Source organism: Pristiophorus japonicus, chromosome 8, assembly GCF_044704955.1.
Source record: "Pristiophorus japonicus isolate sPriJap1 chromosome 8, sPriJap1.hap1, whole genome shotgun sequence".
Classification (NCBI taxonomy): domain Eukaryota; kingdom Metazoa; phylum Chordata; class Chondrichthyes; family Pristiophoridae; genus Pristiophorus; species Pristiophorus japonicus.
The window spans coordinates 98,705,980-98,721,519 of NC_091984.1; the positions used below are offsets into that span (position 1 = coordinate 98,705,980).

The 15,540-nt window shown below is 43.2% G+C and overlaps 1 protein-coding gene across 1 annotated transcript in view; it reads right to left on the minus strand.

Annotated features, from left to right (window-relative positions):
- hmcn1 (hemicentin 1) overlaps nucleotides 1–15,540 on the minus strand; it is a 744,329-nt gene that overhangs the window by 444,557 nt on the left and 284,232 nt on the right. The window contains exons 14-15 of the mRNA XM_070887155.1: nucleotides 14,413–14,526; nucleotides 476–634 (exon numbers count right to left, since the gene is read on the minus strand). Of these exons, the coding sequence (XP_070743256.1) occupies nucleotides 476–634; nucleotides 14,413–14,526 (273 nt within the window). The remainder of the gene's footprint in view (nucleotides 1–475; nucleotides 635–14,412; nucleotides 14,527–15,540) is intronic.

A 15,540-nucleotide genomic window follows, 5' to 3' on the forward strand; every position in this document is an offset into this window, starting at 1 on the left:
AATTTTGATATGATGATATCACATGCATGTGATGCAATGATGTAAAAATTTCATTAAAATTGGTGGTTTCATCTTGTGCTTGTGAGGAAATACTGGTGAATCTCCCTTGGCATTGCTCATGATGAGACAGAAGATATGACAAAAGTTTACTGTTTGTGATAAGTGAGGCAAAAACACTCAGGATGTTCTAATGAAGATGAGTGATGTAATAGAAACGATAATGATGTACCATAGGGCCTTTTCTCATTTTTCCGTACACGAGATTGAATACCATAGGGGGCCCTGTGCAAACAAGCTGTGGAAAACTTATTTTAGGATAATGGATGGAAAGAAATGGCTCTCTGGACACAATTTTTTGAAAATCTCAATTAGTTAAAGGGAAAGGTTAAATGAGGAAGCAAATAACATACAAAGCAGCATGGCAGCAACGAAAACCTCAATAAAAGTAAATAATGAATTTGTTATAGAAACCTACAACCAACATCCAATGTGACTTGACCGGATCCTCTTCCAGCATCATTCATGGCCACACAGGTATAATCTCCTGCATCCAGGTCCTGGGTTCCCTGAATCTTCAGAATACCTCGACGGGTATCAATGCTCAGAAAATTGGAAGGTCTCAGCTCAAGGTCACCTGAAGTCACAGAAAATGAATGTTTAAAAGAAAATAGGAACAAGTAAATATGTAACAGGCAGAAAAATATCAGCCACTATTTTCAATCTTTTTTGGACTAAATGACGCAATCGTATCATTAGCATTTTGCATGATCTTACCTGGACAACAGGGAGGAGGAGCCTCTTATCTCAAGGAACAAGTAAACTCCATCTGTAGTACTATATAGTTAATCTGCCTCCTACTGGTGAAGCCAGTGCTGGGAGTTATTGGAGAGTTGGCAGCTGCTTGTCCATCTCTGCAGCGAGAGCAGACTGTAAGGAGTAGAATGGCAGGCAGGGGCTACAGGAGTCTAACACTGGCTTTTGTCAAATCTCCTTCGACAAATGAATGTCACATTTGGGCAATAAAAGTTTGGCCAACATTTGTCCACTTGCCTCCAGCTGGCAAGCAAATCTGTCAAAATTACCAGTATTTAAAGCAAATACATAACTGCCATTTTTTTTTTAAGAAGAACATCCAAAATCAATTTTCAAAAATGTATCACGAACAATTTTGAAAATCCTCAAATTTATGAGAAAATGGTAGGAGATAATAATGAAAGGCATGAATTGTGAGGAATTTCTGCCTTGCAAACCAAAAAATCTTAAATCACAGAGATAGTGATGTTATGATAATGAAATGGTTGCCTATTTTTGGTGAGCTACTGACAGGAGCCAGTCATGTATTGTTGCGGAGAGGGGCACTTGTGAGGCTGCTGAGTGCTTTTTTTTAAATTCAAGCTGATCTTTGATAATTTTACTGGATATAAAGATGTTTGTTCAGAGGCAGCCACATGGTACAGCACAATAGTGTACTAAAGCACTAACCCAATGCACCATGATGAGTTGGAGGCAAGTTCAGACCCACAGTTTCCAACACAATGGGAATCAATGTCTGCTATGCCATTTGGAGAAGTACTGAACTGAGGGATAATCAGTTGATCAATCATTAACCCTGGCCATTCCGGATGGCTGGTTACTAAAAGCAGAGCAGCACTTCACCTATCTGCCCACTCATCGGCAGATAATGCTTGATGTGCAGGTGGGCAAGACCTAAAAGGGGCAGTGCTTAAAAATGAGAGGGCGGGAGATACAAGTTAAAAGGCGTCATGTATGTATGCTTGGGGTTACTAGCCACCAGGTGGCGTGACTGTCGGAGGTCATTGGGCTGTATGCACGTGTGTGCAGCCCAGGTATAAAAGGCAAGCCATCATGTAATGTATTCACTTTGGGCCCGAATAAAGCAAAGCCAGGTTCGTACCTGTGTTAGTTTACAATATTCAGTCTATCGAGTTATTACATACACAACAAAAGGTTTAAATAAAGATATCATTTTTAAACTGCTCCCACCCAACAATATCTTAATTGTAACAAAAAGAGATGTTCTTGCATGTTCCATTCCTAATTTTTGTTCTTACTGAGTGGTGACCAATTTGGTAATAATTTCGACACTGGAATAGCTTAACTGCATTTGTAGTTTTTCTGAATTTCTCACTTCTTCAGTGTCTCTGCTCATTCAGCTGAAAGCATTGACAAGTGTTGTGATATAGTACCACGTAGGAGGTTGGACCAAAAGGTAGAAAAACATGGAATAGGTGGGCAGTTATCGAAGTGTTATTGGCAACTGGCTACATTACAGGAGCTGTGTCAATGTGGCAGGAAATGACTAGTAGAGTGCCCCAAGGATCATTGCTGGATATCAATTATTTGTTGCATATTTGTTGTATAAATGATTTGGATATGAGAATACAGAAAAGGTTGTCAAAGTTTGCTGATAATATCAGGGTAGAGGAGTGTTTATAAACAATAAAGAGTAGGCTCATCTGCTTGAAATTGGGAAGCTGTACTGAAAACTGGCAAATGAAATTTAATATTGACAAGTACAAGTGATGAGACAAGGGAAGGAGAATAAATATTGGATCTGTAAATGGTTTATAGAATACAGCACAGGGAAAGGATTTGGGGGTATTCATAAATAGATTGTTGAAGTTATCCACGCAGTGTGCAGCAGTAGTAAATAAGGCAAAAATATACTGGGTCGCATAGTGCATGGAAAAGAATGCAAGTCAGAAGATATCATTCTGAGTCACAGAATCATAGAATGGTTTTGTTGTGTATCTGTAAAGCATGCACTCCCATGTTCCGCCACCAGGGAGCGCATCCCCTGAAGTCCCAAGGGATCCCAGCATCCCTTGGGAGCACTGTATATAAGCTGGCCCCCAAGGCCTGTTCCTCACTCTGGAGTGTCTTAATAAAGACTGAGGTCACTGTTACTCTCCGTGTGCAGCCTCATCTGTGTTCGGAACACAATAAATTTCAGCATGGAAGGCGGCCAATCGGCACGTCGAGCCCGTGCCGGCTCTCTGCAAGAGCACCTCACAGCTAGTCCCACTCCCCTGCCCTTTCCCCATAGCCCTGCAATTTGTTTTCTTTCTGGTACTTATCCAAATCCCTTTTGAAAGCCACAATTGAATCTGCCTTCACCACCCTTTCAAGCCGTGCATTCCAGATCCTAACCACTTGCTGTGTAAGAGTTTTTTCTTATGTCGCCTTTGGTTCTTTCACCAATCACCTGTGTCCTCTGGTTCTTGACCCTTCTGTCAATGGGAACAGTTTCTCTCTATCTACTCTGTCCAGACCCCTCATGATTTTAAACACCTCTATCAAATCTCCTCTCAACCTTCTCTGCTCTAAGGAGAACAACCCCAGCTTCTCCAGCCCATCCATGTAACTGAAGTCCCTCACCCCTGGAATCATTCTCATAAATCTTTTCTGCACTCTCTCCAAGGGTTTCACATTCTTCCTAAAGTGCAATGCCCAGAATTGGACACAAAACTCCAGTTGAGGCTAAACCAGTTTTATACAGGTTCATCACAATTTCCATGCTTTTGTACTCTGTATCTCTATTCATGAAGCCCATGATCCCATAAGCTTATTAAACTGCTCTCTCAACCTGCTCTGCCACCTTCAACGATTTGTACACATATACCCTGAGGTCACTCTGTTCATGCACCCCCTTTAGGATTGTACCTATTAGTTTATATTTCCTCTCCTCATTCTTTCTAGCAAGATGTATAATTTCACACTTTTCTGTGTTAAATTTCATCTGCCACGTGTCCGCCCATTCCACCAGCCTGTCTACGTCCCCTTGAAGTCTATCACTATCCTCCTCACTGCTTCCGATACTTCCAAGTTTTGTGTCATCTGCAAATTTTTAAATTGTGCCCTGTACACCCATACCAAGTCATTAATATATACCATGAAAAGCGGTGGTCCGAGAACCGACCCCTGGGGAACACCTTCCTCCAATCCACTACTCTGTTTCCTGTCACTTAGCCAATTTCTTATCCATTCTGCCACTGTCCCTTTTATTCCACGGGCTTCAACTTTGCTGGCAAGCCTATTATGTGGCACTTTGTCGAACCCCTTTTGGAAATCCATATACACTACGTCAATTGCATTGCTCTCATCAACCATCTCTGTTACCTCATTAAAAAATTCAATCAAGTTAGTTAAACACGATTTGCCTTTAACAAATCTGTGCTGGCTTTCCTTAATTAATCCACACTTGTCCAAGTGACTGCTAATTTTGATTATTGTTTCTAAAAGCTTCTCCACTAACAATGTTAACCTGATTGGCCTATAGTTGCTGGGCTCATCTTTACACCCTTTTTTGAAGAAGGGTATAACATTTACAATTCTACAGTCCTCTGGAACCACCTTTGTTTCTAAGGAGAATTGGAAATTATGGCCAGTACCTCCGCAATTTCTTCCTTCACTTCCCTCAGCATCCTAGGATGCATCTCAACTGGTCCTGGTGACTTATCTACTTTAAGTACAGTCAGCTTTTCTAGTACCTCATCTTTATCAATTCTTATCCCATCCAGTATCTCCTCTACCTCGTTCTTTACTATGTCTATGGCAGCATCTTCTTCCTTGGTGAAGACAGATGCAAATAACTCATTTAGTACCTCAGCCATACTGTCTGCCTCCATGCGTCTCTCTCCTTATTGGTCCCTAATCGGCCCCACCCCTCCTCTTACTACCCATTTACAATTACATGCCTTTAGAAGACATTTGGATTACCTTTTATGTTAGCTGCCATTCTATTCTCATATCCTCTCTTTGCCCCTCTTATTTTCTTTTTCATTTCTCCTCTGAACTTTCTACATTCAGCCTGATTCTCAGATGTATTCTCGACCCGACATCTGTCATACGCGCTCTTTTTCTGCTTCATCTTACTCTCTCTATCTCTTTCGTCATCCAGGGAGCTCTGACTTTAGTTGCACTACCGTTCTCCTCCGTCATGTATGTAGACCATGTATACTAAATGTATAATCACATAAGGTGTGCCACCAGAGGGCACTGCGGTGGGAGACTTGAGGGTCACCTGCATAGGTGTGCAGGGCCCAGTATAAAAGGCTGCCCACCATGCTTGTACCTCACTCTGGAGTTACAATAAATGGGACTAAGGTCACAACAGCTCAAGTACAATACTAGACCTCGTGGAGCCATTCATAAGAGTATTAAAGACATATTAACTGGCGACGAGATTACGAACTTTCACGCAAAAATGACTAACGTTGTTGCATTAGAAAAGTTCTCAGAGGGTGAAGATTGGGAAGCTGTTATGGAGCGGCTTGACCAATATTTCGTAGCAAACGACCTGGTAGGTGATGATCTGGCCACGCTGGCAGATAAGCGCAGAGCTATCCTGTTGACCAGTTGTGGACTTGCGGTCTACGGCCTTGTCTAGGACTTGCTTGCACCAGAGAAAACAACGACCAAGTCATACGAGGAACTGAAAGTGCTAATTCTGGATCAACTCAAACCGAAGGAGAGCATCCTCGCAGCCAGGCATCGATTTTATACACACCGCCGCCCCGAGGGCTAGAAAATTGCGAAGTACGCTGCCGACCTCAGGAGGCTGGCAGGACCGTGTGAATTCGGCGCATCCCTCGCCGATGCGTTGCAGGACGTCTTTGTAATTGGCATCGGTCATGAGGCCCTTCTTCACAGGCGACTGTTTGCCAAAACCACCGTCACTCTGCAGAAGGCCATCAGCATCAGCCAGGTGTTCATGACCTCAAACTGCAGCTCCAAGCAGATGATGACTCACTCTTAGGACTCAAACCGGCAAGTACAGTAAATAGAATGGCGCCTTTCACAGGCAGAACTGTTGAACGTGAATCTGCCCAGAGCAGAGCGTACAGGGCCCGAGTCCTTTAACTCAGAGTCCGCCGAGGGGTTCAAACGGAAGTCGAGTAGCACCATGCTGGCACTGCGGAGGTAATCACAGGGCTCATCAGTGTCAGTTCAGAGACTGTGTGTGCAAAGGCTGCAGCACAAATAAGTCCAGTGAATGTGCAAAAGAGCTGTGACTCACCAAGTGGAAGAGAAGTCAGCAGATGGCTGTGAATCCTGCACGGATTACGAGGAGATGGCTAGAGAGGCAGCTCAGTCCCAGGACGAAGTGTATGGAGTATATACCTGCACCACAGATTGTCCTCCAGTGATAATGGAAATCGAGATAAATGGCGTTCCAGTCTTCATGGAAGTGGACACGGGGACGAGTCAGTCAATAATGAGCCAGGAAGCCTTTGAGCAGCTATGGAACGATCAAGCTGAACGACCCAAGCTGGTCCGGTTCAGGCAAAGCTGCGCACCTACACCAAGGAACTGATATCAGTTGTTGGTAGTACGGATGTAAGCGTATTCCATGATGGCGCGATGCACAATTTACCATTGTGGATTGTTTCAGGTGATGGACCAACACTACTTGGAAGAAGATGGATGGAGAAGATTCATTGGAACTGGGAAGACTTCATCCCTCCAGCGATCGACGTCCCCATTGCTCAGAGGCAGAGCAAGCCCCACCTTCGATTGGACCAGGCACTGGAGAGCAGATCCGCGCAGCCTCTGAGGCACAGACCACTCATCACGGCTGCGTGGCGATGATGCAGCCGAGATGACCCGAACGCACCTTCCCGGTTTCAATGGCAGGACTCCTGGGGAGGAAGATTGGATCCGAGGGCACCTTCCCAGCTTCAGTGGCAGAATCCCTGGGAAAGAAGATCGTGGCAGTCGACATCATGGACAGGGAAAAGATGGCGTCCAAACCACGAGATGCAGCACTAATGGAGCAACGGCACATGGTTCCACGCAAGACGACGATTGGGGTAAAAGTAGTAAGGCCATTTTAAAGGAGGCCAGCAACCCGCCATTTTTGAATGAACTGCTTGAAATTGGTAACCAATGTAAAAGTCCAGCTGTAACAAGCAAAATGTTGTTGAGCGATGTCGGGTGAAAATTGCAAACAGCCAATGTAACGGGCGAGCACCTAACGGTCGTATACAGATCCAGCGTGCTACCCAATGCTGTAGCCTATGTCCCCGGAACCAGAACGATGTATCATAAAAAGTGTTGCCTTAGAAGTAGACAAGCTGCAGAGTAAACGATCCCCGGAGAGCAGAGGCACCGGTAGCGATATCCTGCCTCAGGTCGGTTTAACATTGCAAGCTCCCGATGGCATGAACCGCCACGGGCCAGAAACAGTAAACCATGCCTATGCTCGCAGCTGGCTACCATCGCCCACCACCCGGGTGGAAAAGGCACAACGGCAATGCCCAAGAGTGAAGGGTCACCCACAACGGCTCCTCCGAATGGGACCTGGACCAGCCAGGATCCCAAACTAGACTGTGCTCACAATGGTGCCCACAAGGAAAGCGAGTCAGCAGTCCCCTGCGAACTGCTAGACAAGACGAGGCACCCCACTGTCGCTTAGATGAAACGCTCACTCGCTGAGACCGCTTCCCAGGGAGCAGCAGCGACACTGTGCAAACGAAAAGCACAGAGAGGTCACAGGCAAATCAGCTGTCTTTGGGCCTGCCCAACACTAGGAGTAACAGCAAGAGCCCAGAGCTCCGCAAATCGAGCAAAATGAGCTCACCTCGCCCACAGACCCACTAGCATGGGGCGCTGCGCCACCACCAGACGACCCGGTTCACATCCGGCCATGCTGGAACTAGACTGTCCTTGTGTACCTGTACTGATATACCTGTACTGATCATGTAAATATACCACACAAAAAGAAACACAACTGTAATCCATCCAACAAATGTACTAAGATGTAAATATAAAACCCATGTGATGAACTTGAATACAACTTGCATGTAACGGGCCATTAGCATGATCTCTGTGTGGGGGGGAGAATGGAGTAGTCATGGACTCACAACCAGAAACCACTGGGACCTCCACTGGCAACAAATTTCACCACCAACCCACCCAAGCTAGAAGCGACCCTCCAATGGTCAACCAGGAAGAGCAAAGCCCAGGTCACCGTCAATGTTCGAGTCAATTTGCATTAAAGACTTGGGGGGGATGTGATGTCATGAATGTAGACCATGTATACTAACTGCATAGTCACATAAGGTGTGCCACCAGAGGGCACTGTGGTGGGAGACTTGAGGGTCACCTGCATAGGTGTGCAGGGCCCAGTATAAAAGGCTGCCCATCATGCTTGTGCCTCACTCTGGAGTTACAATAAATGGGACTAAGGTCACAACAGCTCAAGTACAATACTAGACCTCGTGGAGTCATTCATAAGAGTATTAAAGACATAACACCCTCGACTGTACCCAAACTATTTCCTCTTGGCAACCCATTTTTACACCACAGTTTTGCCTGCCAATCTTTGATTCCAATTTACCCGAGCTAGATTCGTTCTCATCCCACTGAAATTTGCCTTCCTCTAATTATGTATTTTTACTCTAGATTGCTCCCTGTCCTTTTCCATAGCTAATCTAAACCTTATGATCCGATGATCACAGTTTCCTAAATGTTCACCTACTGACACTTGACCTATCTCATTCCCCAGAACCAAATCCAGCAATGCCTCCTTCCTCGTTGGGCCGGAAATATACTGATCAAGAAAGCCCTCCTGAACACACTTCAGAAATTCTTCCCCCTCTCTGTCCTTTTCATTATTATCCAAATATATATTAGGGCAGTTGAAGTCCCCCATTTTTATTACTTTATAGTTCTTTGACCTGTGTAATTTCTCTGCAAACGTGCTCCTTCATAATTTTCCTTAGTTGGTGGCCTATAGAATATATCAAGTAGTATAATGGCACCTCTATTTCTTAACTCTAACCAAATGGATTCTGTCCTTAACCCCTCCAGGGCATCCTCTCTCTCCAGCACTAACATTCTCCTTAACCAATACTGCCACACCACCTCCCTTCTTTCCTGAACATCCTATATCCAAGAATATTTAATACCCATTGCTGCCCTTTTTAGAGCCAGGTCTCTGTTATTGCTACAACATTATATTTCCATGTGGCTACTTACGCCTGCAGCTCACCAACCTTGTTTACTATGCTTTGTGCGTTCACATACATACACTGTAAGCCTATCCTAGACCATCCTGTGTTCTCTCTTAGTCTGACCCCAGCTAATACCTTACTATTTCTTGCTTTAGTTATATCCGTTTCTCCCAATCCTTTGTGCCCTTTGTATTGAGATATTCAAGATCCTTAAGGGGATTTACTGAGGAGATCTTTTGCCATGGTCTAGAGAAAACCAAGAGGACAGAAGGGGATAGGTAGAAGCTCAGAAGAGGGAAGGTGAATGGACAGACCAGATATAATGTTAATATGGAGTTTGACAGAAATTTGATGAGAAAATCAATAAAGGAATATAGTTAGTGGACTACGTATTCTGCTTTTGAACTCCAGCACCAGCCAGATGGACCAGAATGGTCTTTTCCAGTCCTGTACATTCCTAAGTTCCTAGGTAATAACCCCCAAAGCAGCACTATAAAATCCAAACTCCTGATTCAATGATGGAACAAAATGTAGTTTGGGCCTTTCATCACCATTGTATCTTAATAACTCAGGACATTCAAACCGGTTAACACAGACATGCTGTTTTCGCTTGTACTCTGTTCCAAGGCTTTAAAGTTGATGTGCAACCAGGTCATTTAAAAAAAAGAGTTTCCACAATTAGTTTTTAAGTGTACCCTAAGCAGCTGTTTTCTGTAGATTTTCTTACCAGCCCTCCCATCTTGGCACAGCACAGACTCACTACCCTCTTTGTACTCAGAAATCCAGCTGAGATTCAGACGAGTGGAAATGTCAGATGGAAGTGCCAGTGGGGCTGTAAACATGTTGATTACACAGTCCACTTTTTGATTGGTCCAGAGCTGTGTGTAAATAACACAAACTCCCTAAGTATGCGTATCTTGTTCCAGCTTTGTTGATTGGTCCCTCATTGAAAATCTAACCATCAGCATTACCCCTTTTGAAAATGGTTCAGTCTCATACAAGTGTAACAGTTCTTCAAATTTTTCTTTACAAATAATAATTTGCAGGAACTTAAGTATTTAAGTAAGATGTACCATTAATAATTTTATAGTTTTTTTTTATATATACAGTTGGCTCAGTTACTTGAACAATTAATATTTTCATATAATGCTAAATAGTAGATCTGTGGTAGTGAAAAATGGTCTCCGACAGTGGCAGTACGTTTCCTTCCAGTTTTGTTTTACAAAGCTGTTTATGAATTAGTGGATGGTTCAAGTAGTTGACTGCCACCTTGAAGTCAGAATATGTCGTCTTGGAATTCCCTTTCACTTCAGCATGGCGAGTCCAACTTATTCCATTCTCACCAAAGTGCTGACCGTAGCTGTGGGAGTACAGATGGTGGTGGAATGGAACAAACACAATTCATACTGCCCAGGTTATATCATCTGTCATCCGGTGGCATTGACAACAACTGTGGCATTCATGACCCACAGAGTGCGACCCTTCCAGCTAAGGGGATGTGCAGTGACAGGCAGCACCCATACAGTGGAAGATCGGAAACCACAAGCTTATAATACAAGTCTGATTTATGAAATAAAAACAAAATGCTGGAAATACTCAGCAGGTCAGGCAGCATTTGTGGAGAGAACATAAAGTTTAAGTTCGTTGACTTTTCATCAGAGCTGGAAAATGTTAGAGGTGTAACAGTTTTTAAGAATGTACAGAGACAGGGAAATGCAGGTGGTGGGGCGTTGGGGGGGGGGGGGGCAGGGGAGAACAAAAGGGAAGGGAAGGACTGTGATAGAGGGGAAGGCAGGAGAGATTAAATGACGGAATGACAGTGCAAGGCAAAGGGGTGGTAATGGGACAAGTAAAGAAAAACAGATGGGTCCTAGAGGAGCCATAAATGGCAACAGCAGAATCATTACCTGCACCCGCGGGCTGAAAAAATGGGAGCAGTGGTTATGATCGGAAATTGTTGAACTTGATGTTGAGTCCATAAGGTTGTCATCTCTTGGTGGTGGAATGGAACATTGAGCTTCATTGGAACAGTGTAGGAGTCCGAGGACAGAGAGGTGGGCAGTGACTTAAAATGTCAAGCAACCAGAAGTTCAAGTGTTCAGCAAAGCGATCACCTAATCTGTGTTTGGTCTCCCCAATGTGGAGGAGACCGCATCTTGAGCAGTGAATACAGTGTACTAAATTGAAAGTACAAGTAAATTGCTGTTTCACCTGAAAGGAGTGTTTGGGGCCCTGGCCGATAGGAAGGGAGGTGGTGAAAGGACAAGTGTTGCATCTCCTATGTTTGCATGGGAAGGTGCTGTGGGAAGGGGAGCAGGTAATGGGGGTGATTGTAAAGTATGCCAGGGTGTCCCAGAAGGAACAGTTCCTTCGGGATGCAGAAAGGGTAGAGGAAAATGTGCTTGGTGGTGGCATCATGCTGGAGGTGGCGGAAATGGCATCCGTTGAATGGTGAGGTGGAAGGTGAGGACAAGGGGAACCCTATCATGGTTCTGGGAGTGGAAGGGTAAAGGGCAGAAGGCAGAAGGGAAATAGAATGGACACAGTGAAGAGCCATGTCAACCATGGTGGAGGGGAATCCTCGGTGGTGAAAAAAGGAAGACCTATTGGAAGCACTAGTGTGGAAGGTGACATCGTCAGACCAGATGCATCGGAGATGAAGAAACTGGGAGAATGGAATAGACTCCTTACAGGAAGTGGGGTGAGAGGAAGTGTAGTCAAGGTAGCTGTGGGAGTCAGTGGGCTGATAGTAGATATTGCTGGGCAGCTTATCCCCTGAAATGGAGATAGAGAAGTCGAGGAAGTGAAGGGAAGAGTCAGAGATGGACCATGTGAAGGCGAGGGAGGAGTGAAAACTAGAAGTAAAGTTGCTGAATTTTTTCAGTTCTGGGCGAGAGCAGGAAGCGACACCGATACAATCATCAATGCAATGGAAAAACAGATAAGGGAGAGGACCCGACTAGATCTGGAACAAAGAATGTCCCACGTATCCCACAAAAAGGCAGGCATAGCTGGGACTTATGCGGGATCCCATAGCAATACCTTTTATTTGGAGGAAGTGAGTGGAGTCAAAGGAAAAGTTGTTCAACGTGGGATTAAGTTCAGCCAGATAGAGGAGGGTGATGGTGGATGGGGACTGGTTGGGCCGCTGTCCAAGGGAGAAGTGGAGCTCCCACGTGCCGTCCTGGTGGGGGATGGAGGTGTAGCAGGATTGGAAAGGAGACAGTCCATCATGAAAAGGAGACAGTTAGGACCAGGAAACTGGAAATTGCTGAATTGGCGGAGCTTATGTTGTGCACAGGACTTCATTCCTGTCCTTGGAACTCACTGATAATCAGAGTGGTCTGTATTAGATGCGAGAAGCAATATTTAAAAATGCAAAGGAGCTGAAGCAGTGAACAGAAGGGTATTAGATGAAGTCAAGGGGGAGCCGACCTCAGTCAAACACTTTTACTTGAGTGAGTGGACACCTTTTGAGAGATCGCAGCTGGAGCAGCAGATTGATCACCATGTGGAAATGTAGCGAGGGAGAAAAGAACATTGTTCAATTTGTACCACTTTTGGCACACTTTAAGGTGGGAAACCTGCTGGCAGCTCGCTAAAATAGATGACAGACTGGTGGCAGTAAAAAGGCAGATGAGTTTATGGAACCACACCAAGGCCAGATTAATCCATAGGCTAATAAGGCTATTTTTTAGGCCCCGACTTTAGGCCCTAATTTTTATATCATTAACCCTAAATCTTTGTCACAAAGTTTGTTGGTTAAGCAATAACATATATAACTGCATAATTATATCTTCAAAGATGCAAAATATTGCATCCTTATGCTTCAAAGTGTGTACAAAATTCTGTGACAATCTTGAAACATGTATAAATATCACCAAAAAATTCACCGGAGAGTTATGTAGGCTGTTTATAGGATAAATGCATAAATAATATCAGGTTTGATCATTGTGAATGCTTAAGAAAGAATGAAGAATTTTCATTTATCTTTTGAAAGTGGAAATGTAGATGTTAAAGTCAAATGTTAAAAGTATTTAGTAGAGTATGTATGTCCTCATAGATACCCCTAGATATTCCTCATAGATATCATACTAGAAACTACTAGGGCTAAAACAGGAATATTCCAAATTAAGTCTGAAAGACTATATTGGAATTATTTTTTTGGGTGGAGGGCAACTTCGATAAGCCCTTGTGACCCTTAGCTGCTCTCTTTTTCCTATATTCTTATGTTATTCTGACCTGTGTTCTCAAGTCAAGTAGTTTTTGAGTCAAGATAGTCATCTCAATACTGTTTTCTTTGGGAAAAACTAAGTCACTAAAATACTTTCTAGTCTGGCTTTCTAAATTTAACATTTTGCTGTTCATGTGACTATGTAAGGATTAGGCTTTGCCATCCCCTCGTTTTATCAACTTGTCAGTATTTGTCCTCATAACGCCATTAGAATGGCAACACATTATTTACTGTTAGGTTATTCATATATGTGTGCCAAACAAACCATTTTTAATAGTTTTTTTATATGTCTTTATATTTTATTGTTTATTATTGTCGATATGTTTGAAGCGACGTATTCAGAGAATCTGTGTTTGATATTGCAGTTTAAGCAAGGAAGAAACCAATCTCTGCTTGAACTGTATGCTGTTTTTTTAATGTATATAACTTTGATTTTTGTAATTTGTTTGCCACAGTCAAGGCAGGAACTTACCAGTCTTTGTTTGAAAATATGTGTTCAGAGAATCTTTTGTTTGATATCACAGTTTAAAGCCAGGAAGAAACAATTCTCTGTTTGAATAGTATGTTTTTTTAAATGTACATAGCTTTGATTTTTGTCAGTTGTTAAATATACAATTATATTTGTTTGAAGATTTTATGAATTGTATACAATATATAGTACATAAATAGGCCCTTCCCTCTTATTAGCCTTAGGCCCCTCACAGCCTTAATCCAGCTCTGAACCACACCCTGCCAGGGCTGCAGGAAGATGCACGAGGATGAGAGGGCAGGAATGGGGAAAATTTGACTTTTTCAGGAAGAGGAAGATTATTTTAATAAGCAAAAACAATTCGATAGCAAGCTTGAAAATATACTCTGCGAACTGTGTGCATGCAAGAGCTCTTCTTTATCACACCGACTGATGCAACCGACTGATATACCATAGGGCCTTCGATTTAGTGCCACCAGTGTCCAGTAAATTAAAACAAAAGTACTAAGAACAAGTCTGGAGCAAAGTATGCACAACTGAAAGGACTTGAAGCTCTTCAAAATTTCCAAAGCTCTCAGCTACAAATGGATAAACAATTATCACATGCTGTTTCCTGACTTATAATGGCATTTGTACCAGCAGTGCAAGCAGCTGATAAAACTCTCAAGTCCACACTTCCAACTAGTTTTTCTGAATCCCATTGGACATTTTAGTTCAGCTGTTCCTCTCACCTTTGAACCATTTGACCTCTGGCTCTGGAACACCAGTGGTTCTGCATTCCAGAACTGAAGTGTCACCAAGGCCAATTAGGATTTCCTTTTGGACAACAGTGACCTTTGGAGCCTCTGAAGAGAAGAAAAATAGCAAATTACAACTCCTACATGAACATCTTTCAGAATGTTAAATGAAAACCATCCTTGTTTCCCCTCGATCAAATTGTTTTTACTGGCATAAGTCTGTGTTTGCTCTTGTCCTCATGTTATTTTGTTCAAGGCAAGATCACTGTATAATTTAATCCCTATTGCTGTCTTCTGATATTGCATAATTTATTTTATTTGAATCTCACCATGAAACCTTGTTCACTTTGATTTAAAATACATACATAAATAAAATAAATAAATTTAAACAAAATTTAAATTTAAAATGAGAATCGCATTGAATTTCCCCACTGACACTGGCCAGGGACCACCCTGGGTGGAGGAGGTGCATCTGGGAGGGCGCTGAGCATCTCAAGTCTCATCGCCGAGAGCATGCTGAAATCAGGTGCGGGCAGCGGAAAGAGCATGTGGCAAACCAGTCCCACCCACCCCTTCTCTCAACGACTGTCTGTCCCACCTCTGACAGGGACTGTGGTTCTTGTATTGGACTGTTCAGCCACCTAAGGACTCATTTTTTTTTAAGAGTGGAATCAAGTCTTCCTCGATTCTGAGGGACTGTCTATGATGATGATGATATACAGTTGAATACTTTTAGGGACATTTTTCTTTGACATCTTGAGAATAAAACTAAAAACACGATACGAAACAAGGAATCAGTGTGATTTTTTTTTACAAAAAGGCTCTGAATATTGGAAGCCTGAAGTAAAAACCGAAAATGCTGGAAATGCACAACAGGCCTGAAACAGAAAGATAGATTAAAGTTTAAGGTGAGACTCTTTATTCGAATACATAATGTTCACCGACCTTCACCGATCCTGACTGACCTACTGTGCATTCCCACCATTTTATGCATTTTTTTAACCTCTTTATCCCATACAAATCAGGGTCCTATGAAATCAATGGGATACCCATTACAATTTTGTGGTACCGATGGTCGGACCACGCACAGCACACACTCCATCTATCAGTATTTGGTGTTGA